The 25,629-nt window shown below is 38.3% G+C and overlaps 4 protein-coding genes across 9 annotated transcripts; 2 read left to right on the top strand and 2 right to left on the bottom strand.

The window, feature by feature from the left end:
* The first annotated feature begins 1,345 nt into the window (after positions 1-1,345).
* LOC121743714 (homeobox protein ATH1-like) lies at positions 1,346-4,663 on the top strand. Of its 3 annotated transcripts, none has more exons than XM_042137057.1 (5): positions 1,346-2,160; positions 2,651-3,599; positions 3,675-4,027; positions 4,109-4,169; positions 4,321-4,663. In XM_042137057.1, the coding sequence occupies exons 2-5, from the start codon at positions 2,664-2,666 to the stop codon at positions 4,483-4,485; spliced, it is 1,515 nt and encodes a 504-aa protein (XP_041992991.1). In that variant the 5' UTR covers positions 1,346-2,160; positions 2,651-2,663; the 3' UTR covers positions 4,486-4,663. The 3 variants fall into 3 exon arrangements, with proteins under 3 accessions (XP_041992991.1, XP_041992992.1, XP_041992990.1); XM_042137058.1 differs by having other exon boundaries at positions 2,731-3,599; XM_042137056.1 differs by lacking the exon at positions 1,346-2,160 and having other exon boundaries at positions 2,167-3,599.
* Positions 4,664-4,807: 144 nt separating this feature from the next.
* Positions 4,808-7,404, bottom strand: LOC121744579 (protein NDL3-like; the record flags this gene model as incomplete). Its single annotated transcript, XM_042138175.1, has 10 exons — positions 4,808-5,346; positions 5,421-5,556; positions 5,664-5,719; positions 5,816-5,872; positions 5,956-6,033; positions 6,200-6,286; positions 6,364-6,424; positions 6,663-6,751; positions 6,881-6,978; positions 7,299-7,404. Coding segments are annotated over 10 exons (993 nt in total), but the record flags the coding sequence as incomplete, so codon positions are not given.
* A 3,362-nt stretch (positions 7,405-10,766) lies between these two features.
* Positions 10,767-13,556, bottom strand: LOC121745500 (NADH dehydrogenase [ubiquinone] iron-sulfur protein 7, mitochondrial-like). The gene is made up of 2 exons (XM_042139438.1): positions 13,082-13,556; positions 10,767-11,398 (listed from the first exon to the last, which is right to left on the bottom strand). Exons 1-2 carry the CDS (start codon positions 13,495-13,497, stop codon positions 11,164-11,166), a joined length of 651 nt encoding a protein of 216 aa, XP_041995372.1. The 5' UTR covers positions 13,498-13,556; the 3' UTR covers positions 10,767-11,163.
* Positions 13,557-16,704: 3,148 nt separating this feature from the next.
* LOC121743390 (far upstream element-binding protein 2-like) lies at positions 16,705-25,356 on the top strand. 4 transcript variants are annotated; one of them, XM_042136682.1, is made up of 8 exons: positions 16,835-17,012; positions 17,379-17,457; positions 20,876-20,896; positions 21,263-21,549; positions 21,757-21,849; positions 21,926-21,997; positions 22,124-22,240; positions 24,045-25,356. In XM_042136682.1, the coding sequence occupies exons 1-8, from the start codon at positions 16,971-16,973 to the stop codon at positions 25,164-25,166; spliced, it is 1,833 nt and encodes a 610-aa protein (XP_041992616.1). In that variant the 5' UTR covers positions 16,835-16,970; the 3' UTR covers positions 25,167-25,356. The 4 variants fall into 4 exon arrangements, with proteins under 4 accessions (XP_041992615.1, XP_041992616.1, XP_041992617.1 ...); XM_042136683.1 differs by having other exon boundaries at positions 16,898-17,039; XM_042136681.1 differs by lacking the exons at positions 20,876-20,896; positions 21,263-21,549 and having other exon boundaries at positions 16,705-17,012; positions 17,379-17,665.
* The last annotated feature ends 273 nt before the right edge of the window (positions 25,357-25,629 follow it).

Raw genomic sequence — 25,629 nt, forward strand, 5'->3', positions numbered from 1 at the left:
GGCCGACAAGTGCCTCCAAGAGTTCGGAGTCACCTGGCCTAAAGGAAGCTGAAAAAAATCTAGTAAATCTATAAAGGCAGTAGGGAGGGGGAAACGAAGCCCGCATTCTAAGCAGGCCTCGTACACGGTGGCGTAACCCTCCGGCGGGTCGTTAGCCCTATGATCATCGTCGGGAACCACCGCCTTCCCCCCGGGAAGAAGATATTTTTCGTGTAGAGATATCACGGTGTCCTTACTCAAGACGCTGTGAAAGTACTCTACGGTCTTCTCCCCGGATTCCTTCCGGCTAGAAGACCCCTTATCCCCTTTCCTACCGCTACCCGACTCCGAAGAAGAAGAAGAAGACATTTTTCTTACTTTTTGAAGGTGAAGAAAGTCTGAAGAAATTCTTGAAAGCGGAGAGAGAATTTTCGCAAAAAAGAGAGAGTGCAGAAGAAGCAGTCGCAAAAGTGCTTCAATGATGAAGAAAGGAGGTATTTATCAGATTCGGCGAAGATTTCAAAATCGTCGCACCGTTTCGAATCCCACCTTTTCAGGATTCAACGGCCGGATTTTACTGTCGCATTTAATGCAAGGCACGTCCCCTGACATCAGCCTCCCCCTTGCCTTTATCCAGAATGCCGAAGTGACTCACTTTGCCGAAGTGATTCACTTCGCCCTTCGGGGGGGGTAGTGATGGGGTGCGTACTAAACAAGCCCAACAGCAATGACGGCCTATCAGCCCAAAGCCCAAGGAAGAGTATGAGTTCGGCATTACCAAAGAGTTCGGCCTCAGCCTACAGCTCGGTAAAAGCCAACCAATCAAGCTCTGCTCTCAGGTCGGCATCAAGCTCTACTCTCAGATCGGCAACCAAAGCAGTTCGGTCTCAGTATTCGACCGAACAAGGAGTTAGTGGACCCATACAGGATTTCCACAACTTCCAACACACCCACTACCACGTGGTGTCAACTCAGGCCACGATCGTAGGCCATGACCTACGCTACATGCAGGACCTCCAAGACCTCCACGACATCCACAACCATCATTAGTGGTGATGCAAGCCACGATCTTAGTTCAATGTATAAATAGAACTTAGATCAGATAGAAAAAGGTTAAGCTCTCTAGAGATAAAACATCATATAGCAAGTCTGTGTTGTAAGCTGTAATCCCAGATCAAGCAATACAATCTTGCCCTCCCTTCTTCCCGTGGACGTAGATTTACTTCAGTAAATCGAACCACGTAAATCTCTGTGTCGTGATCTGTATTCTCTACCAGCGTTTACTAACATCAGAAATTCGCGGATCCATTACAAAGCACTTTTCTTCTCCATGGCCTTCCTGCCATGCACAGAAGCTGCTTCACCACAGAGAAAGAGAATCAAGATATTTTGTTTTTGGTGATCATTGCTGGAGAGAGAGAGAGAGAGAGAGATGATGAGTGGAACTGAAGAGCACTATTCATACAAATAAATGCTCTCTCTCTCTCTTGTTTCATTTAATCCTCTCCTAAACGATCTCTGCAGAGATGCCCATTTTTTCTTGAAAACATGATATTCATAATATCTACCGGTTTGACCACTCTCCTCTAACAAAAAGCACCTCTCTTTTCTCTTCTCTTTTAATACAGATAATGATTCTTGGTGGGTTTTCTCTCAATCTCTAAAATTCACCAGTTTCTTGAAATCTCACTTTTTCCCCTTTTCTTCTCCATGCAAGCAAAAACAACTCACTTTTTGAGTTTTATTCTTTGCTATATTGTTTTTATTGTGGGGTTTTGTGAAGACTGAAATTTGAAGTTTGAACTACTTTTTTACTGCTGAAATATTCTGTGTTTTCAATTTCATTGTCATTTTAGCTTATTTTGCTACCTTAATCTTTCTCGTAAAAAGCTAAAAGGGTAAAAAAGTTCAGACTTCTAAAATTTTCATTTTTGAAAGGGTAAAAAAGTTTCAGACTTTGAAGATTTCAGGTGTTTTTTTTATATTTTTTCTGGATTTTTACACTGTTTTAGGGAAGGAACTGAACAGTATAGAATCAAACTTCAAAGTTTCCATTTTTATGTCTGTTTCTTACAGCCACTGAAATCAAAAACATATATTTCCTTGAATCCTTATATTGTTTTAGCAAAAACACACAGTTGTCATCTGTTGTTGCGAAATACCCTCTTCGAAGATAACAAGGTTTGTCATAATATTGCCTTATCTTTTTCTCTTATTATTCATATTTTGATTTGTTGATAGTACATTATTTTTGTTGTTAAGAGCAACAAACTTTGTGCTTGATCAAAAAAGACATAATTATCATCTTATACTTACCAGATTTTCCATTTTAATGCCTGTTTTGCAACACAGAAGAAAATTTGGAAGATATTAGTATTTTAGTTGACATAAATCAACATAGAAATGTAAAATGTTGTTTTTTTTCTTTGTAGAATTAGAAGCTATCAACATTTTGTCTGTGTATGTAGTAGTATTGTGGAGTGGTATATATATCAAAATAGAAATGTGAAAAATGATGGCTTTTCATTAGGAAAAATGCAAATATGCTAATAATTTACATTTTCAGTTTTGGTTTGGAAATTCTTGAAATTGCTTCTTCATAAGTAATGTTTGAAATATCTAACTTTTTTTGGCATTTTTATTTCTCTTGTGTGTTACTATGTTGGAAAAGTGGCCTTATCAATATGCAAACAAGTGAAACTGTCGGAGATCATATAGTTAATGTATTCGTGCTGCCCTCGACTCGCACAGTTGGAGATGCCATGAACAAGTTTGCTGGCCAGCTAACGAGTCGAGTTGCCACAGCAAATGGAGGGGCAGTGAGTTTCTCCTCGTTCCCCCAAACCAGCCCGTTTCAATGGGCTGATCGGTTTTTGGAGGCCATTCCTCTCCCTAATGCATCCATTGGCACCTTCCCATATACCTTAACTGAGAATCATCAAGAAAAGGTGGCAGTTCCGGCTCCCCTCGGATGTTCACTTGAAAACATGAGATATAGCGCTTCCATGAACGGCCTAAACGCTGGTGGTCCCTCTCTTGAGACAATGCTCCATGGCTATGGAGGTTTGCCATTCCCACCTGAGCTCGTGAGGAGAGTGGTTGGAAGGACTAGCCTTCCTCTACCGGCCCAACCAGCTCGTAGCTGTCACTCTAGGGAATGGCCGGTGATGGAGCAAGTAGGGTTCGGTTCCCACAGTCATGACTCGTCTCAGTATAGCAACGAGTTGTCTCTGAGTCTCGTGACATCACAGCCATCTGTGCTACACGGGCTCTTAACAACACCACACGAGCAATGCTCGGAGATGAGCTGCTCCAATGGTGTGAGTAGCCACTCGTTGCCCGAGCATACTTCTTGCAGCAGCAAGAACCACTCGTTGAGCTTCAAGACATCCCAACTCCCTCCATTGCTGTCGGGATCAAGGTTTCTCGAGGCCATGCAAGAAATACTTGCTGCAATAGCTTGCTACGCGCTAGAGAATGTCGAAGATTTTGGAGTGAACTTCTCATTTTCTTCAATTGGGTCCTCCAACGGGATTGAAGTGGATCACACATTTGTGTTTCAAAAGCAAGAAACAAGCCTAGAAGCAAAGAAAAAGCATCTGCTATCTCTACTTCAAATGGTATATACTCACATTTTGCTTGTTTTGATAACTTATATACTCTCTTAACTAAAAAATTCTCTTGTTTCGTCTTAGGTCGATGATCAATACAGCCAATGCCTCGATGAAATCCACACGGTCACCTCTGCATTCCATGCTGTGACGGAGCTAGAACCTAATTTGCACGCTCGTTTTGCTCTCCCCACTATCTCGTTCATGTACAAGAGCCTCCGGGAGAGGATCAACAGCCACATTCTTGCTATTGGAGCTCATCTCGAGGAGGGAGAAACACGAGAAAACAAGTCATTTGAGGCATGCTTCATCCAGAAGCAGTGGGCTCTGCAGCAGCTAAGCAAGAGAGATCATCAACTATTGAGGCCTCAGAGAGGCCTTCCCGAAACATCTGTGTCCGTTTTGAGGACATGGATGTTTTGGAATTTCCAACACCCGTAACGCCATATTCTTTGCATACGACCCTATAATTCTGATATATGCAAATTTCATCTGAAATCTATGTCTCGATCTTGCAGGTATCCAAAGGACTCGGAGAAGCACTTGCTAGCTCTGAAAAGTGGCCTAACTAGGAATCAGGTATGCAAAAAAGTCCTACATTGTGAAGTTGTGCCTTTTTAAGGCTAGAACACATAAATTTTTATATATACTTGGACAACTCTTGACTTCATTTGCACATGAAACTCCCGACGTTCAAGCTTGACTCGTTTACATCCTATCTCTCTGCAAGGTGTCGAACTGGTTTATAAATGCTCGTGTTCGACTATGGAAGCCAATGATTGAGGAAATGTGTGCTGAAATGAACAGAAGAAAAGCTCGGAAGGATGATGAAGAAATGGAAGGAAACCACAGAAACCAAATGCGCTTTGAAACTAGGAGATTTACAAGAGATTGATAAACTATATATGTATTTATATATTTCTTGTTACAATGCTTTGAGCATTTCTTGATTTATATTCAGTGTATCATAGTAGTATAGTATGGAGAGATATCATTACAATTGTTACTGAAACTCCGAAATGGGATCTAAGTAGAATTCAAGAAAATTGGAAATTTGATTATATTCAGAATAATCTATTTCTCTCCAATACATAGATTGATTCCAGTGCAGGCTATATAATTCCATGAACTATTCTAGATTTATTTTGTTTGTATTTCGTGTTGATATAACTCGTCAATTTTAAAGAGAAAAACATTGATAGTTGACAACAATAAAGTAGAATGGAAATTTATCCCACCATTTATTATTTACTCCCTGCTTTACAAATAGGCATCACAAACAATACAAAGAGTAATTCCTAATATATTTTGGGTCCTCTATTGCAAAATGGTGCATTTACATAATCAAACACCATCTTGCAATAAAGGTCCCAGCTTCACATAATAAATCCACAAAAATCTGGATTTCCTACTTGTATATTTTATCCAAGCATTTTGGAGTAATTCTTTCAGCCTATATATTTCATCAATTATCTTCCAACCAAATGAATACCTAAAACCATTAGAAACTTGCTTTTGATCTTGCTCACCCTCATACTTCTTTCTGGATTCTGGTTTTTATTGGCTTCAACTTCAACCCCATGCTTTCGGGTGAGAAAAGCTTGGGTGAAATGCTAGTTGGGCTCAACGGGCCTCTCGGGCTTACACTGAATCGAGATGGTCTGCAGAAGAAGCCGTAGCTGAGGAGAAAGTATTCCAAAGGAACCAGCATTGCATCCGGTTGTTCTTCTGTAACTACTGATCCACATGCTTGAACCTAGCATGGGTGTGGTACTAAGAAATGGTATATGTGCATTTTTGTAGAGAGAGGAGAAAGTAATTTGAGTGTACCTCAACCAATGCACAAAATCTCCTGTCTAGCTTCGATATCATGTGGAGAGCCTCGTTGTGGAAAGGGGAGTGTTCTCCAACGAAAATCAAGGATCGACACGGTAGTTTCTTCAAGCCTTGTGTAATATCCCATCTCCTGCAAGACGTTAGAAACTAAATTTAGCTTTTATTTTGGAGCAAGAAACTTCAGTTTGCACCATGTAATGAAGTTACTAAAGATCTTTGTGATATAATGTGTGCTACCTATTGATAGCTCCAAGAAACCGATGAACATTTGAGCCGTGTCTCTCTCCTAACAACTGCAATTAATGTAACACGAATTTGGGATTAAGAGGCATGTCCAACAAATTTGGTTTTTGATGGGGCTATAAACCAAGGATGACAAGAAAACTAACTCTTCTACATGATCGAATGATGTCTGATTCTAGTGCATCTGTGCTGGTGCGAACTTCCTGTCAAATCATAGACTCCCAATTGTATCAGCAATTGGTCTAAATTTATCTTCTTGCAAACTGAAATAGATGTGTGGAGGCACCTTGCTGAAGTAACGCATAATCAACACCTCCTTAACCAAACCACACATGCCACACATATATAGCAAGTTTGATATTACCTGCATATATGGCTGACCGGCGTCAAGAAAACATGTTTCGCACCCAGAGAGAAATACTGTTGCAACACGAACTCATTATCGAACCACAATGAGTTCATCTTTTCTTAGGGGATCAGGAAGGGTGGGAGTCGGTTATATATAACAAAGGGAAATTCAGAATATAAACCTTATTGGATAACCACTCTTTCCACGATGATGTTTTGCATAGAGGAGAAACAAGAATCAAACCCGTTACTCGTTTTGGATACTTTATCTGCATACAGAAAGGCACGCCAATGGTGATAAAAACCCAAAAATCAAATGAAAGTGCAAGAGATGAGAATAACTTACAGCAAACAAGGTAAGTATATAAGCTCCAGCTGTCACGCCCAGGCACATAACCTTATCAACTCTGCAAGAAGCAATTACCTTCACTTACTATATGTTTATAAGCATATATATTACATTTGACTTAAGTATTTTCAGGCTCTGCAGAGGAAATTAAATATGAATAGATCAATTCTGAACTGGGATAGTATATAACTATGTAGAAAAACAAAATGAGGAAAGCTCAGATAAACGACATGGATAAGAAGGCGTTAAAAAAGTGAATTTGAGAGACGATTCAAAGTTGAAAACATCAAAAGTACCTAAAGTAGTCAAGGATTTCAGCAATCTGATTAGCTAAGTCATCAACAGATAATGAAGGTTCATCCTTCCCAGCTACTGCAGCTCCTAGCTGTAATATCTCTTAATACAAGTACCCACATAAGAAACAGCAAACTTAAGACAAAAGACATTTAATGGCACTTGAGCAGTGCCACTAGTCATTAATAAATACCAGTAGTCGAGTAGCCAGAGCACGAACCTCATGCCCAGGAGGGCTTATGTGATAGATACAGAAGTTCTGGAGAAGAAGAGAAAATGCTTCTGGACAAGAAAAGAGACCTTGGAAACAAGACACATCTGGTTGGTTTCACATGCAAACAGAATAAGCATTAGATGCCATTACCACCTTAAAAGTAGTGGTAATATTTTGATCCCCTTAAACGAATTAATACTTCAATGAGATCATGCATCTTCTTGGACTTCATACAAACCAATTCTCACAAAGTAACATTTTTCATAAAAAGAATTTCAAAAAATGTTTTCTGTGAAAAATGGCACAATGTTACCATTTATGAGTGAGTGTCAGCAATTACAACACGCTTCAAGATATATATGTTTAACCGAAGTCACAGCAAATTCCTATTTCACTCTAGTCAATTTTGAAGACATCGTCTTACAGTTTAAAGCTAAATCGGGGTAAGTAATTAGGGCAGGGTTGTCCCAGTCTCCAAAAACAGCAACTAACAAAGAACCGCAGCTAGTTTTCACAATATGTTCCTGTAGGAGATATCAAAACCAGAGATTATCAAATCATCATTATTCAAAGAGATGGAGAGGAGAGATCCTAATGCCAAGGAAGGTCAGATATTTCATTACAACTCAATACCATAAGAATTTACTACCCATGCTTTACAATGTGGAACAATCTTTTAGTGAAGATTACTATTTGCTTCCCTACATAATTTCCCATGTGCTTTGTTCCATTCAAGAATTTCCAGCTAGCATATAAGCAAAACTTTAGTTAATGGATCACAAAGTCAAAGCTGCTTTTCTTGGTTATATCATAGAAGTATCTACTTGCCCAAGATGCTTCTTTTGCTTCGTTACATCCAATGAGAATCTACTTGCATACCTATCCATATGCCCAATACCAGCTAGCAAGATACATAACTCTCTCCGAAATCAAATTTTCTCATTAAGAGTTAAGGAGAACACAAAAATCCAGCAAGCAATATATGAGTTTCCTTTGTTTGGTCAAAATGATCGTACCAAGAGATGATGCAAACTACAACAATACAGCCAAATTCGAAGTCCATTTAATAAAGAACATGCAACTTTGCCTTTCAATCCAAATAATAATCGTAATTACGAGAATTTGCTAAATGACGTTCCAATCCCAAAAAAATGGCAGAGCAAATAATTTTACCTCATTCAAAGCACTTTTAAATTGAATAAAATATAATTGGACTTGATTTCGAAATATCATGATCATGGTCAACAAACAGCCAATCCCAAAATAAGAGACCGAGCAGAAAAAAAACCGATTGTAGAATGAAATCCAAATCTGATCAACAAAAATGTAGCTTCCACTGGATATAAATGACATTACGTACAGTGTTTATATGAACAATATGAATTCAGTTCGATTTTGACCTTCCCGGCTAGTAGAACCGGCTCAATATCCACTCAGATGGAATCACTGTGCTCTGCCATTAATTCTCTCTCTCTCTAAACTAAAATCTCCACTCTCTAAATTATCTCCGAAATTCGAGACGCGTTGGATTTGGCATCCATAGCTTGTAAACTATCTCTCGCTCTCTCCAAAATTCGCAAAATCAATTTTGTAACTGTTAGTTTTGGATTTTCATTGCGTTTCCCTCTCGTTGCAGCTGATATAAATAGACGGTGAGTTGAGTTACCGATTCGAGCGATTTCTTCGAAACGACTCACTGAGTCACCAACGCGTTGGGCCTTCTATTGCATATGCAGTGGGCCCAATGGATCATATTTAACATTATGATATAGTACTACCAATTCTTAAATATAATCAATGTACATTTACTTCTTTTTTTCTTTTTAAATCAAGTAGACATATCTCTGTAATAAATACTGTAAATCTCTAGACTCGATCATGATTATTAATTGAAAATGTCTATTGTTCAGGTATACATTGAGGTGTGGCAATTGACAACTAATTATCGATATTTTAGATATGATATATTCGAACGAAAAGAGTATTTAAATAATAGTAGTAGAATTTAATAAAATTTGACCAATTAAAGCCAATCATAGTAGACATATTTTACTGTGTTTGAGCAATCCAAAGATGATATGTGTGTGGAAGAGTGAGATGTTTTACCAGATTGGTCATCTCCATTTCTTTTCACATGTATATTTAATTATTGAAAACGGAAAAAGGATAAAGTTACTTATTCGGTGTGGAAATTAATATACTACTAGTACAATTCATGAACTGGTATGGATTTATATAAAAACAATGATTAGAATTAGAGCTAAAATTGATTTCAAGTTGGTTTGTTCGAAGATAAATGCATTGAGATTTAGGAGTTGGTTTTGAGATTATTTGTTCGTCGAAATTTTTCATGTGTATTGAAAATATTGCTTCACAATTGTTAACAAGTCACATTTAAACTTAAGTATCTTCTCCTCTAACTAATAATAGATTAGAGGTTTGAGTCATTATAAGATAGATGGGAGAACCACTATTTATCCTTTTAAAAAAAACATTTAAACTTAATCATGAAAAACAAACTTGGATTTTTGTTGGTAAACCCATAATGATAGCAATCAATTTTATGTGTATCCAAAGGCTATTCTGCGTCATTAGTTATCTATTGTAATTTGTTATTATTGAATCACAATAGTAGTTAGATAGAGAAAAATTGGAGTATAACACTAGACCATCTCTACACATTACACGTATTATAGTTATAACATACAAATGAGATTCAAATCATTTGATTATTCGACACATTAATGGTGCCCCAAATCATAATTTGGAAACTTTGGAATATAAACCTATATGTATGAGATTTCTTTCCAATTTTAAACAGAAAAATGAAACACAGGATGTGACAAATTAAATAAGAGACATCAATTGGTGATCAATGGAATTATATTGGTCAATTTACTGCATACCGTAGAATATGTAGTTGAAAATTTTTAAGTGGTTGCATTTAAAAGTTATGGTCCTTTGCAAAACGACCTTCCCTTTTTCTTTATTGTGTAAGTGTGGTGTCTCGTCTTATTTCATTAACTTTTAGGACACTTTTTAATAATTCAATCATTTTTACATTACACGTTTTCGAATGAGTGAGAAAATATATCAACATGGAAAGTGGTCAAAAGAAGTAATTCCACTATGTAACATTTATTTGTGAAATACGTAAAGTCATCAATACATATCAGTGATATCACCCTCGTCCCTAGAAACTATAGTGCAGACTTGTTGGATGATATAAAAAAAACTCCGAGTTATACAAATTATGCTCCTTAGATATATATATATACTCTAATAGTCTCTCATATCTTCTCTCTTACTTTATTTTAACTATTTATTTTTCTAAAAAATGTAAAAAAAAAAAAGAAGTATCTCGCTTACCATCTTATCATGGGATAGAAAGATTACCATTTGGTATTAATAATTGTGTGTTGCAAAAGTAACACAGAGACTGCAAACTGCATTATTTGCAAGAATGACACTTCTAGACTTACGCATCACAAATACTTACTAATATATTTGTATGATCTAATGATTTTATTCGTGACTTTATTTAAATCAATCTGGAAAAAGAAAAGAAAAACTCGAAAATTGCTAGAGAATTCCGTGAAATTAGTCTTCATATTGGCAATGGACCAATAAGAAGGAAAATTTAAAGAAGTTGAAGATAATAAATCAAAATTGAAGGTGTATATCCGTCCTTGTTTCTGAAAACCAAGGGTTCTAAAAAGCGTCACTATTAATGATCATTACTAAATTTTTATCAGTGTTAACATTTACTAAGTCTTGTTCAGAAATAACTAGGCCCACAACTTGCTCAAGCATGGCCCGAATAATAGTTTGATCTTGAAAAACTATAATTCGATAAATAAAAAAATCATTTAAGAAACTACAAATCAGAAGATGAAGCAAAACTTGAAATTCCTACGGTAACAATAGGATCTTCAAACGAGTATACATGTGTCAACATGAATATATTGGAGATACTTTCATAGTAGTACCTTTTTTAAAACCAATGCTCACTTTTCAATACATCAATCTCACAAATGAAGCATTTTACTTGAAGTTAATACAGATATGATCACTTAACAATCCCACTCGATGACATATCACAAAAACAGTACATAGATCCAAAGTAACTTAAAAAGAAAAGAGTGAGTTTAGCAAGGAACACATACCAGTGACACCAGATTACGTCTCTCCCTTGCGATGGCATTTATTTTTTTGACAAAGCTACACTTGGTGGTTCCATTACACCTTGCATGAGCTCGCATTCGAAGATGCATAGCGAAGCTGTGAGTTTATTTGGTCCACCAGTGATAGAAATCTCTACGCCTGTTGATCTTCTTCTGCAGCTGGAGTAGTCCATAGAGGAGGGCCTCAGCAGTGGGTGGGCAGCCAGGTACGTAGATGTCAACGGGGACAATCCTATCACAACCTCGGACAACAGAGTACGAATAGTGGTAGTAACCACCGCCGTTTGCGCAGCTTCCCATAGAGATCACCCACCGTGGCTCAGGCATCTGGTCATAGACTCTGCATATACAATTGGTACAAGTGGCCAGAAAATGTTAAGCTTATACTCATATGACAAAGTATATATTATCACTCAATGAAAATTATACCAAGATACGCAGAAAATGGTTCACAAACAAAATATTTAACATATCAGCACATATTCTAATTACTCAAGAGTCAAGACAAGAGAGTCTAATTGTTAGAAGCATTAACACTGATTATTTTTGTTTTAAGAATTAAGACCGTCACTAGCATGATTATTTTGTAGTAGTATTACTTGAGTCTTGGGACTATCTCAAAAGTGATCCTTCCTTTGAGCAGGCTGCGTTGGACTCAAAAGGGCTCAAGCCACACGACTCAAGCTTGAGCCCTCAATAACTCATGGCACAGGCTTGTATTAAAAAATCACACATAGGATTCAAACCATTGTGCGCGAAGCCATCATATTTTTAGTCATGCCCAATAATCACTCCACCACATCCAGTTTGATAATAGGTTATAGTAAACTAAAAATACTACCTTAAGGAAATGGTTTTCAACGTGCAGGATGAAGTAATGGGTGATCCTAAATCCTAATCATGACTATTATGGTTGAGGATGGGAAATCTTAAGAGGTGTTGGATGGGCCTTAAAAATGTGACAGAAGCATATACTGGAGGAACCGCACAAAATAGATAACAAATCAGACAGCTTCCAACCCAGTTACCAAACAAAAGGGTCAACCCAATATCATGTAAAATTGTAATATACAAAAGGAATGAATTAATGACAAATAGAGTTGCAACTTGCAAGAGCAGCACACCATGAACTGTTATAATTGCGTATTTGAGGAAGAGGGACAAGACTGGGGAAAGGGCCCTAACGAGCCTAGTGCTAATTATGCTATCCCCATCCCCTAAAGCTTATATCAACCCTTGGTTTCTAAGCGAAGAAACCTACATATTATGTCACTGTCACCCATGTATTAGTAGCAACCAATTGATATACGTAGCATATGGGATTAATCTAAAAGCTAAAATAAATCAACTACTACCAACTATCCCCTCCTTGCAATATATGATATCCATCATTTTTCACAGAAGCACAGTGATACGGGTTACGGGTATAACGCCTTATCACACAGCTACATACTCCATGCCACTTGCAGTCCATAATTTTAGAAACAATGAAAAATGGAATGCCATAAGTTCGTAGTAATATATTTCACTTCTACTGACCAATTAAGAGAACGTCACAAAATGTGATTGAGTGCTACTGTGGCTGCACGGAACTGGAAACACAGCAGCTGAAGCTAATACAGAGTTTTTGATGGAGTGCTACTCACAACCTAATCTCCCAATATCAAACTGGTAACAAGGCATTCCAACTTCCCCGGGCCCAATACAAACATCACTGTTTTCTCGAAACAAGCTAGTAGTGATAATCCACATCTAATCTAAATCAATTTTATCATTTTATGCAATGGGGTAGCATACTAAAGAGGCGATTTTAGGTAATTCAACAAACTCAGAAAAGGCAAACCGTGTAGCCGCATAAGAAACCAGCTAACTCCGTATAGAAAATCACGAAATCAAAATTAACAATTAACAATAAAAATTAAAGGAAAGGGTAACAGCATATCATCCACACGCACATACAAAAATATATCTAATGTTTCACCAATTAAATTGGGGAAAAGCCATATAATTATAGAAAGCTTACTTGCGGAGCGCAGGGGCCATCTTATTGGTGAGAGTGCCGGCGACAATCATGCAATCGGACTGCCTAGGGCTCGGCCTGAAGATAATCCCGAACCGATCCAAATCGTATCGCGCGGCGCCGGTGTGCATCATCTCCACGGCGCAGCAGGCCAGCCCAAACGTCATCGGCCAGATGGAGCCGCGGCGGACATAGTTCATGAGATCGTCGACCTTCGAGATCACGAATTCCGCCGCCTTGGACATCCCCGGCGGGGAGGAGCCCGCCGGTGGGAGGGAGGGCGAGTACGGCGTCGGCGTGGAGGAGGAAGCGGCGGCGAGGGAGGGGGTGGTGGTGTGGATCGAAGCTAGGGCAGCGCGGTGGTTAAACGGCGCCGTTTGAGGGAGTAGGCGAGCGGCATTTCTGGCTAGCTGAGCCATTTTCCCCTTTTGCTTTGTGACCCTTTCTTTCGATTCGAATTCGCGTGAGGTAATCGGATTGACTTGAGCTTATTGTTATGAAATGTGTTGGGGGTAATTTCGTCCATTCGCTCTTTATTTTCCCTTGTTTTCTTTTGTAACCGATTATTAATTAATTCTTTTTTTTTAATTAAGAGTAGAAAATGTAGAAATAATATCTCTAGAGTGGTTGTTCAGTTATTTGATAAAATAATCATTTTTTTGTGAATTAAGAGCAGCAAATGTAGAAATAATAACTCTAGAGTGGTTGTTCCATTCTTTGATAAAATAATCATGACATGTAATTTAAGATTAATGTGTGCGATTATTTTAGTTAGAGGAGTGACTATTATAATGATCATATGATTATTCATTTAAAATTAAGATGTGAAAGTTAATTTAATGAATAAAATAACATATTCAATCTTGAGATATAATCTTGCAAATTGTCAAATAATATTATTGAATTTGAATGTGACTCAACTCAATCCCAGTAATTTAGAATATAAAAAATAAGTATTTTAAAAAAATAATAATAATAAATATAAAAATAAGTATTTACTTAACTGGAAGCAATGCATCAACGTTAAGTATTTAAAAATAATAATAAAATATATAAAAAACTAATTAACTCAAATAAATGACGAATTAGTCTGATTTTAGTAAAAGACATTTATTACTTTAGTTGTTGTTCAAGTACGGGCTTTACAATTTGTGGGGATGCCGTCATGGAAATGTGGCAAGACAAGGGCAACAGACTTAAGTCGGTAGATTGAAGAGATTAAATTATTCAGCAAATATAAAGTTTGGGTTTAACATATCTCTATTATACCAACATTTTCAACTAGATATATATGTCAAGTGTGTTCATAGATTGGGGCTGTTTGAGTACTAAATATCATTGGGCTTGGCTTGAGGCCTTGTGCGCATTAAACGAGCTATTTGGTCCAGAAATATTCTGAAGTGTTTTTTAAATTATATCATTTTGCGATGGAAATCTTGGAGTAAAGGTCAAAAGTAATTCTATACACATGGCTGAAATACGAATTTAGTCTAAAACATTCACTTTTTAAAAATCAAATCCTAAACAAACGAAATCGTCGTCGAATTGGTCATTTTCTTTACGATTCCATCAAAACTGACGGTCAACGCCCAATTAATAATATTTTGACTAAATTAGTAATATATTATTTGATACTGCAAAAAAAAAAAAAGAAAAAAAAGAGAGAGAAATCAAAATTTCTCTCTCTTCTTCTCTCCCATTTATCTCCTCACCATCCTTCTTTCCCCAAATCAGACTCTCTTTCTTTTGTGCCTCTAACTCCCTCAATAGTCGGTGTTTCTGACACCCTCCGGGATAACATTAGCTATACTGCTATATATCAATAACTAACATCCCTGAGTTGTTGTATGCTCATCTCTCATTTCACATTTGTTGGTTCAATTTCTTAATTATACATTCTACTTTGGAGCATAGTTAAAGAAGTATTAGAAGGATCCCCCACAATCTTCTCAAATCAGTAACTGAATCGATCGCATCCAAGATCTTGAACGAGCATCCCCGGATTTCTGCTATGCGTACCGTGTTGGAAAATTCGCGGAAAAGCCGCATGTGGCTGTGTCGGCCCTGTCAACTATTTGGGTGTCGAGATTATCAGACACTGAAATAGAGTTGTGAAGAACTAGAGCCCTTGCCATTGCTACTGTCAATTGCAATCTGTAAACCTTTCTTATGTATTTTATTTTTATTTGCTAGTACATTTTCTTTTCTAAATTTGGTGTTATAGCAAACACATTAGTCCTATGCAAAAAAACTATGTTTTCATTTATCAAATCAAATACATATAAAATCTTAAATCTACACTATCCAAAGGGCTTAAAATTTTAAATGTTTTGACCTTTATAATAATTAAACCATGTTTTTACAATGCATTCAACCCTATTGAACCTTATCTTAGCCGTGCGCCAGCCAGTTTCACAATCTTCTACGCTACCCCGGAGGAAGTCTAACATAGTTTTCGGATTCATTACAGCCCGAAAACCTACCTAAGGAAGCTCCCAACCAGAGTCACAACAACTTTCACCAGCCGGTTTTCTTTCCTCTTTATCAACCTCAACTTCAACGAATGAAGGAGAGGTGAGAGATTGGGAGAGAAGAAGAGATAGAAATTCTAATCTTGGAATTTCTTTTTTTTTAATAATTAGTTATGCACTAATTTAGTAAAAATATCACCAATTTGGGGTTGGCGTTAGTTTTGACGGAATCGGACCAATCTGACGATAATTTCGTTTGTTTAGAACTCGATTTTTAAAAAGTGAATGTTTTTTACCAAATTCGTATCTCAGCTATATATTTAGGACCACGTTTGACCTTTACTCTTTTTCTTTTATAAAAACTCTACTGTATAATTATAAGATTATCTTACTCGTTAAAATTTAGATGACCGGTCAATATGATTTAAAAAACATATCCAATTGCAAAAGTAAATATTTGTCGGTGGTTGCCTATTGCCTAATGTGGATAAGAGATAGAAAAATATATCAAAAATATTAGGCATTGCACTTATCTAATGAACTTAGATCGAGTATATTGAAATACGGCGTGATATCATGCTATAAGATGTTGATATAATAAATGTATACATTTTTGTATACTAAAGTATATTGGAATTTCGGTTTATATTGTAGTGTTTGATATATCATCGTAAAAATATAGTACTACTTATTTATTGATTTTTGTTACACCACAGTACTAATACATACTAATAATATGGTATATAACAAATTTTTATACCACATCAAATACACAATGGTGTGAAACAATATTTTGGTATGAAAGTATTTTAATATGTACTCCATATTGAAGAATCGATATTTAAATTTATCATCCGGAAAATTTCAGGAATATACGATATTCTATGTTTCTATCTACTAGTACTATATTTTTTTATATAAATAATACAATATGCCAATTTCAATAAATTATACAATAGAATTAGTAAATCACATTAGATAAGGATTTTTTAAAAAAATAATTAGATGAATAAGGGGACGAAAATACAAATCACAGTATTAAATTCCCGGTCCATTATTTATCCCTAATATCAGTTATTCCCCTAGAGAAAAAATATCCCTACTATAAAAGCTTCTTTCCCACACGCAGTATTATTTTATTCCTCTCCTCTCTCACTCTCAAGGGTTTTTGCTGCTCTCCTCTTTTCGGCTTCGAATGGCGGACGATTTGCTCTACGCGGCCGCCGCCACCGATTCCAACAAGCGTAAGTACGAGGATTCACCGTCGCCGGTTGCGCGCAGGTCGACCGGATTCTCGTCGACGCCGGACGCCGCGGCGCCTCCCCATCTGAGCGAAATCGAGCTGGCGACGCAGAAGGCGCAGGAGATCGCCGCGAGGTTCCTGAACAACGCTGATCCGACGAAGAGAGCCAGGGTTGAGAATGTGGGGAACGGTGGCAGAGGATTCGATTCCAGCGATTATAGTATGCCTCTTTTTTCTTAGCTTTTAGGTGCGAACCTAATTATTCTGTTTAATTCGTCGTTGAGCTAAAACTCCTTCACTAATTATGCACCTCTTCTCTCGTGTTTTGTTTTGTAATTGGCTCTGCTTATGGCTGTGATTATGTCTTAAATTCCAAATATTGGCTGCTGTATTGGCAACAAGGTTAAAGAATTCGTGCAGTTTTGTTTAGTTTGGATTGTTCTGACCAGCTTTTATGAGTTTAGGGTTTGTTATTAGCCTCCTACTTGTCTCAAGTCTTGGAAGGTCATATGAAGATTTATTGGTTAGGATGTATGTGTAAGAGATGAAGCATCATAAACCTGTTTTAACTTCTATTTGGATGCAGGTAGTCAGAAGCCTTCAGGTTATGGTCTTAGTGGTCCACCACAAGGCGCCTCATCAGGTTATCCTGGTCCAAGCAAGAGGATTGATATACCAAATGGGAGGGTGGGTGTGATAATCGGCAAAGGTGGGGAGACTATCAAATACCTCCAGCAACAGTCGGGAGCTAAGATTCAGGTCACTAGGGACATGGATGCAGACCTTAATTCCCCTACAAGAGGGGTTGATCTCATGGGTACTCCTGATCAGATAGCTAGAGCGGAGCAGCTTATCCAAGATGTACTTTCTGAGGTAATGTTGGTTGAATTACTTCATTACTTACAGAATCTTGGATACTTAAGAATGCTCTCTTGAATGTACTTCCAAAGCTTCGTGCAACCTAGTTTCTAGTCGCCCTTCTATTAGAGTATTAGTAAAAGTTTCTTTAGAAGTTTGCAGAAATACATCCCATTTTTATCAGTTTTGACATATATTCGACTAAGTAAATGCTACATGCAGGCCGAGGCCAGTGGGAGCGGCTCGCACGAGTTCGAGCAGTCCGACGAGCAAGTCGAAGAGCCAGCCGCGACTCACATTAGGCGACGACGGCCCATGGGACAACATGCCTCTATCCGCAGCGCCAGAGGGGGTAGAAGTGCCTCCCGCCAAACTGCGGCCGCGTCCGGATCGCGCATCCCCCAGTCTGCCCCAATCCCACAGCCCACAGTGCAACCCCACGAGGTGTTGGCCAATACCATAGACGTAACGTTGATGCAACAACTGCAAGACGTATGCAGGTCATACGCAGGGGAAACTGATCCGTACGTCAGGAACGTCTACAAGAGGCTCATCAATCGGATTGAGAGTCGACTGGGGTTGGTTGATAATGCGCCTGGGGATACCGCGGCCGGCAGCAGCGAGAGAGGAGGAGGAGGAGGAGGAGGAGGAGAAGAAGAAGAAGAAGAAGAAGAAGAAGAAGAAGAAGAAGAAGAAGAAGAAGAAGAAGAAGAAGAAGAAGAAGAAGAAGAAGAAGAAGAAGAAGAAGAAGAAGAGAAGGAAGCTGACTCCGACACCGAGTAGACGGTGCTGGAGTTTTGTAGTTGTATTTTATTTTAATTATTCGTTGTATAAGCAATACAACGAATATTCGGCCCTAATTACCTTGTATTCTAGTTATTTACACTGCGATTATTTAAATTACACTTGATTGAAACTAAAAAATATTTAAAAATGAAAATTGATTATAAAATTTGGGGGCTATTGGAGTTGTCCACTATAGTGGCAGAAATAGAATTTTGGGGCTATGGACAACAAAACTGGGGCTATGGACAAAAACTGGGGCGGGGCTATTGGGCGTGTCCGCCTTATAGTGGACACCGTAACTCCCTCAATCAGTCGGTGTTTCCGACACCAACATTAGCTATACTGCTATATATCAATAACTAACATCCGTGAGTTGTTGTATGCTCATCTCTCATTTCACATTTGTTGGTTCAATTTCTTAATTATACATTATACTTTGGAGCATAGTTAAAGAAGTATTGGAAGGATCCCCCACAATCTTCTCAAATCAGTAACGGAATCAATCGCATCCAAGATCTTGAACTAGCATCCCCGGATTTCTGCTATGCGTACCGTGTTGGAAAAGCCGCATGTGGCAGTGTCGGCCCTATCAACTATTTGAGTGTCGAGATTATCAGACACTCAAATATAGAGCTATGAAGAACTAGAGCCCTTGCCATTGCTATTGTCAATTACTACAATTTGTAAACCTTTCTTATATATTTTGTTTTTATTTGCTACTACATTTTCTTTTCTAAATTTGGTGTTATAGCAAACACATTACTCCTATGCAAAGAACTATGTCTTCATTTATCAAATCAAATACATATGAAATCTTATCCTACACTATCCAAAGGGGCTTAAATTTTTAAATGTTTGGACCTTTATAATAAGTAAACCATATTTTTACAATGTATTCAACTCTACTGAACCTTATCTTAGCCGTGAGCCAGCCAGTTTCACGATCTTCTACGCTACCCCCGGAGGAAGTCTAACGTAGTTTTCGGATTCATTACAGCCCGGAAACCTACCTAAAGAAGCTCCCAACCAGAGTCACAACAACTTTCACCAGCCGGGTTTCTTTCCTCTTTATCGACCTCAACTTCAACGAAGGAAGGAGAGGTGAGAGATGAGAGAGAAGAAGAGATAGAAATTCTAATCTTGGAATTTCTTTTTTTTTTAATAATTAGTTATGCACTAATTTAGTAAAAATATCACTAATTTGGGGTTGGCCGTTAGTTTTGACGGAATCGGACCAATCCGACGATAATTTCGTTTGTTTAGAACTCAATTTTTAAAAAAGGAATGTTTTGGACCAAATTCATATTTCAGCTATATATTTAGGACCACGTTTGACCTTTACTCTCTTTCTTTTATAAAAACTCTACTGTATAATTATAAGATTATCTTACTCGTTAAAATTTAGATGACCGGTCAATATGATTTTAAAAACATATCCAATTGCAAAAGTAAATATTTGTTGGTGGTTGCCTATTGCCTAATGTGGATACGAGATAGAAAAATATATCAAAAATCTTAGGCATTGCACTTGTCTAACGAACTTAGATCGAGTATATTGAAATACGGCGTGATATCATGCCGTAAGATGTTGATATGATAAATGTATACATTTTTGTATAATAAAGTATATTGGAATTTCGGTTTATATTGTAGTGTTTGATACATCATCGTAAAAATATAGTACTACTTATTTATTGATTTTTGTTACACCACAATACTAATATATACTAATAATATGGTATATAACAAATTTTTATACCACATCATATACACAATGGTGTGAAACAATATTTTGGTATGAAAGTATTTTAATATGTACTCCATATTGAAGAATCGACATTTAAATTTATCATCCGGAAATTTCAGGAATATACGATATTCTATGATTCTATCTACTAGTACTATATTTTTTTTATAAATAATACAATATGCCAATTTCAATAAATTATACAATAGAATTAGTAAATCACATTAGATAAGGATTTTTTTCAAAAATAATTAGATGAATAAGGGGACGAAAATACAAATCACAGTATTAAATTCCCGGTCCATTATTTATTCCTAATATCAGTTATTCCCCTAGAGAAAAAATATCCCTACTATAAAAGCTTCTTTCCCACACGCAGTATTATTTTATTCCTCTCCTCTCTCACTCTCAAGGGTTTTTGCTGCTCTCCTCTTTTCGGCTTCGAATGGCGGACGATTTGCTCTACGCGGCCGCCGCCGCCGATTCCAACAAGCGTAAGTACGAGGATTCACCGTCGCCGGTTGCGCGCAGGTCGACCGGATTCTCGTCGACGCCGGACGCCGCGGCGCCTCCCCATCTGAGCGAAATCGAGCTGGCGACGCAGAAGGCGCAGGAGATCGCCGCGAGGTTCCTGAACAACGCTGATCCGACGAAGAGAGCCAGAGTTGAGAATGTGGGGAACGGTGGCAGAGGATTCGATTCCAGCGATTATAGTATGCCTCTTTTTTCTTAGCTTTTAGGAGCGAACCTAATTATTCTGTTTAATTCGTCGTTGAGCTAAAACTCCTTCACTAGTTATGCGTCTCTTGTCTCGTGTTTTGTTTTGTAATTGGCTCTGCTTATGGCTGTGATTATGTCTTAAATTCCAAATATTGGCTGCTGTATTGGCAACAAGGTTAACGAATTCGTGCAGTTTTGTTTAGTTCTGATTGTGCTGATCAGCTTTTATGAGTTTAGGGTTTGTTATTAGCCTCCTACTTGTCTCAAGTCTTGGAAGGTCATATGAAGATTTATTGGTTAGGATGTATGTGTAAGAGATGAAGCATCATAAACCTGTTTTAACTTCTATTTGGATGCAGGTAGTCAGAAGCCTTCAGGTTATGGTCTTAGTGGTCCACCACAAGGCGCCTCATCAGGTTATCCTGGTCCAAGCAAGAGGATTGATATACCAAATGGGAGGGTGGGTGTGATAATCGGCAAAGGTGGGGAGACTATCAAATACCTCCAGCAACAGTCGGGAGCTAAGATTCAGGTCACTAGGGACATGGATGCAGACCTTAATTCCCCTACAAGAGGGGTTGATCTCATGGGTACTCCTGATCAGATAGCCAGAGCGGAGCAGCTTATCCAAGATGTACTTTCTGAGGTAATGTTGGTTGAATTACTTCATTACTTACAGAATCTTGGATACTTAAGAATGCTCTCTTGAATGTACTTCCAAAGCTTCGTGCAACCTAGTTTCTAGTCGCCCTTCTATTAGAGTATTAGTAAAAGTTTCTTTAGAAGTTTGCAGAAATACATCCCATTTTTATCAGTTTTGACATATATTCGACTAAGTAAATGCTACATGCAGGCCGAGGCCGGTGGAGCTGGCTCAACTTCTCGGCGTGTGGGTGGTCAATCATTTGGAGCTGAGCAGTTTGTGATGAAGATCCCCAACAACAAGGTAGTAGGTGTGTTGTATTTATGGGTTATCTAGCTATATATGTACTAGTTTGCATGTAGTTGATCCCAATTTTCAGGTGGGACTTGTTATCGGTAAAGGAGGTGAAACCATTAAAAGCATGCAAACAATGACCGGGGCTCGCATTCAGGTTGGTCTGCCCATTCTCGGTTCCATTGCTCACCAATATCCCGTTTCCTAGATTGGGCAAGGTTGCATGTTGATGTAAAAAGATGTAGCAGTGTCATTATAATAGTTTATTTTCTAAACATTGCAGGTTATACCTCTGCATTTGCCACCTGGTGATACCTCACAGGAGAGGACTGTCCAAATTGATGGAACTAGTGAGCAGATCGAGGCTGCTAAACTAATAGTAGATGAAGTCATCAGTGAGGTTTGTCCAATGATTGCACTGTCCTGTTTCTTCTTTTTACGCTTGTGTTCATTGCTAGGATTGCCTGCAAAGGAAGTACAAGTAGTTGAATCTATTTGTTCACAACACTAAAACATTGCCTTTTTACTAATAGTGCTGTTACAAATGGCCCTGTCTGAGCAATGTAGATCGTGCAGCATGTTAACTAGTACTCCCTTTGTCCCAAGGAAGATTATCCCTTCCTTGGGTGGAACGGGAATTTATTCCACTATATTTTGTGTGTGAAGTGGAGAGAATAACGTAAAAGAGATGAAATAAAGTAGAGAGGAAGTTGTTTCCATTTTTAGTAATGGGTCATCTTAGTTGTGACAAACCAAAAAGGGAAGTGGGTCACATTCGGTGGGACGGAGGGAGTAACATTTAACAATTTTTATTTATAAAATTAAAAGATTTGTCTTATTTTGAACATGTACTTTTTTTATCATTGTTATGATTATTGATTTCTGAAAGTGTTTTTTTCTTTTTATATGGTTTGACTTTATGTCTGTTGACTTGATAAGTTGTTAATTGTATCTCTGTGCATTATCTTGTCTCTTTTGCAATGCTCTGTTTTAGCTCAAGTCAATGGGCCATTGTTTTAGCTCATTGGATCAACTGTTCTATTTGTTCAAGTTTACTTTCCATAACTAAAATAAAATAAAGTCAATTGTGCTTTCATCTATCTAGTTAATATTCCTAGAGCAACAGAGCATGGCACAATCTCTATTTATTTTTCTGGAAAGTCTTGTCACTTTGCCTTTAGTTGTACTGGACTGCTGGAATATTGTCAATGCTGGTCATTTCCCTGCTAAATTTTCTAGATTGCAAATCCTTCTTTCTGCCTACCCTATTGTGCATTGTGAATATAAATGCTTGCAGATTTCATCTGCTACTATTGTCAAAATGATCCCTAGATGGAGGATCTTACCATTTGCTACTCTTAAGCCATACCATGAGACAACAAATTATTGATCTTCTGTTTGCACATACTTTTTAGTCACTTCACCCCATGATTATATTAACCTGCATGTATTGGCTATATATATATTTTAGCAAACTGTTTTGAACAGTGCAGGTCTTTAGTGAGCTCATTATTAAAGGTAACCAAGTAGCATGCTTATTTTTATAGCATCAAGTATACTCTTAGTTAATTTATATACCCAGAATATATCTCCATTGCTCAATTGTTCTAGTCATGCTAAATCCATCAATTTATCTATTGTTAATGTCTGTTAAAAGAAGCAATATAAGAACGGAAATGTCTGTTATCTTAGTGAAATTGATTGTTACATTACTATTCAATTCCAGCTGTCTTATCCATCTTCAGGAATCTAGATCATGTAATTCCTTATTGAATGTGATACCAATGTTTGGTGTCTTGGAGTAGACAGATGATTATTCTTGGAAATTAGAGTCTTTGCGTGTGTTACCTCTTGGAGACCTATTGGCTTGTTTTGCTGGTTTAGTTTGTGTCGTATTTGCAATTTTCTTTTGTACCTTTTCACCTTGAATAAGGAGAGGATGGGCTTCTGCGGGAGTAGTCCAATAATACGACCCAACCAGAACGGTATGTAGGCAAAATCTTGTGTCTTCATGCAACTGTACTATGTATATTGTGCTTAGAATCTGTGGCTTCATGCAAATAGTATGTTGGTATATCTATTATTCTTTTCTCTGCTTATATTTGGTTTGAACTTGTATGTCAGTTCAACACTGAACTAATGTGATGCTTGAAAAGTATGTGTCAAGTGTTCTTGGTTCATTCGTGCTTAAAATAATTGTGCAGAATCGTAATAGAAATTCATCAATGTCCGGAGGATATTCTCAACAAGGATACCAAGCTCGACCTCCTTCTAACTGGGGGCAGCCTGGCGCGCCAATGCAACAACCTGGTTATAGCTACCCTCAAGCTGGTGCATACCCTGGTCAACCACCACAATACAGCATGAATCAGCCTCCCTATTCCGGTTATCCTCAACAATCCACCTCTAGTGGATACCCAACCAGCTGGGACCCGTCGACTGCTTCCCAAACTCAGCAAGCCCCCCAGGGTGCCGGCTATGATTACTACAACCAGCAGCAACCTCCACAGCAACAGCCTGCCCAAGGGGGTCCCACTGCTCCCACTGATGCTTCAGGATATGGCTACGGGGCCTATGGCCAGGCTCAAGCCTACAGTCAAGGACAGGGCTACGGCCAGTATGGCTATGGTAGTTATCCAACAGGTGCAGCTGCAGCTGGTTACGGCCAGCCTGAGCAGAATCCCGCTGCAGGATACGAGAACCAGCAGCAAGGATATAACTCTAAGAGTAGCAATACCTCTAACCCGACACCTGATGCATCTTATGGAACACAGGATGAAGCCAATCAAGTGCCTGCATCTGGCCAGTCATACAATGCTGGAGGTCAACCTGCTGCTAATCCCAACTATCCACCCCAAGCTTCCAACCAGACGGGTTATGGAGCTGGTTACGGATCCCAGACAACCCCCCCGAGCTATGCACCTCCCCAGGCGCAAAGACCACCAGGTAGCCAGGCAGCGTATGCGCAACCACAACAGTCACCTAGCTCTCAAGGTGCTGGCTATGCACAGTCTGGGTATTCTCAGTCGCAGCCTGCTGCAGCACATGCTGGCTATGCTCAGACAGCAGCTTATCCTACATCCCAGGCAGGGTATGGTGCTCCACCCTACGCAGCAGCAGCGGCTACCCAACCTGGCTATGGGCAACAGCAGGCTGCAGCATACAACAGTGCTTATGGTGGCGCTGCTGGGTATTCCCAGCCTCCAGCTTATCGTTCTGCTGATGGCTCAGCCAGTAGTGATGCACGTGGAACGTATGATTCTACTACTCCCCCACCTCAATCTGCCCCGCCCACCGGGTCTGCCAAAGCATCACCGCCAGCTTGATGCGCGAGCGACTCATATTTTGGTATATTGCTGTTGCCTCTTTTAGTGACTCTTGTCTATTCTAGCTTCGTTAAGTTTGGTTTTGATAACTGGAGATTCTGAATTGTGTCAATCTTGACCATGGTATTTGTTTTACAATTCTGTTTTCATAACAAACTGATAATTATTTGATAAAGGTGTGTTTTAATTATCTTGTGTGGTTTTTGTTTTAGAGCTGAATATTGTTTTTGTGGGCACTGATTCTATATTTGATGCGCACGCATAAGAGCTCGTATATTGACGATCAATTTTATTATTTTAAATTTATTCCTACTGTTATACAAAAACTAATTTACCGATATAGACTACGAATATATTCAGCAAAACGCCAACAAAATAAGATAAAAATCCGAACCCCATACTTGTATAATTTAGGCAAACATTTTTTTATCCATTTACCCAAATCTAATGATGTTACAAAATT

Source organism: Salvia splendens, chromosome 8 (genome assembly GCF_004379255.2).
Source record: "Salvia splendens isolate huo1 chromosome 8, SspV2, whole genome shotgun sequence".
NCBI lineage: Eukaryota > Viridiplantae > Streptophyta > Magnoliopsida > Lamiales > Lamiaceae > Salvia > Salvia splendens.

What these genes read in the sequence shown, in the direction of transcription:
- LOC121743714 (XM_042137056.1), top strand. Translation starts at nt 2,586, where the DNA reads ATGTTTGAAATATCTAACTTTTTTTGGCATTTTTATTTCTCTTGTGTG. An exon ending in TGCTATCTCTACTTCAAATG is followed by an intron (nt 3,600 to 3,674) that starts GTATATACTCAC and finishes GTTTCGTCTTAG; the next exon opens with GTCGATGATCAATACAGCCA. An exon ending in TTTTGGAATTTCCAACACCC is followed by an intron (nt 4,028 to 4,108) that starts GTAACGCCATAT and finishes TCGATCTTGCAG; the next exon opens with GTATCCAAAGGACTCGGAGA.
- LOC121745500 (XM_042139438.1), bottom strand. Translation starts at nt 13,497, where the DNA reads ATGGCTCAGCTAGCCAGAAATGCCGCTCGCCTACTCCCTCAAACGGCG. An exon ending in ATGGCCCCTGCGCTCCGCAA is followed by an intron (nt 11,399 to 13,081) that starts GTAAGCTTTCTA and finishes TTGTATATGCAG; the next exon opens with AGTCTATGACCAGATGCCTG.
- LOC121743390 (XM_042136681.1), top strand. Translation starts at nt 16,745, where the DNA reads ATGGCGGACGATTTGCTCTACGCGGCCGCCGCCACCGATTCCAACAAG. An exon ending in TGACCGGGGCTCGCATTCAG is followed by an intron (nt 21,998 to 22,123) that starts GTTGGTCTGCCC and finishes TAAACATTGCAG; the next exon opens with GTTATACCTCTGCATTTGCC. An exon ending in TAGATGAAGTCATCAGTGAG is followed by an intron (nt 22,241 to 24,044) that starts GTTTGTCCAATG and finishes ATAATTGTGCAG; the next exon opens with AATCGTAATAGAAATTCATC.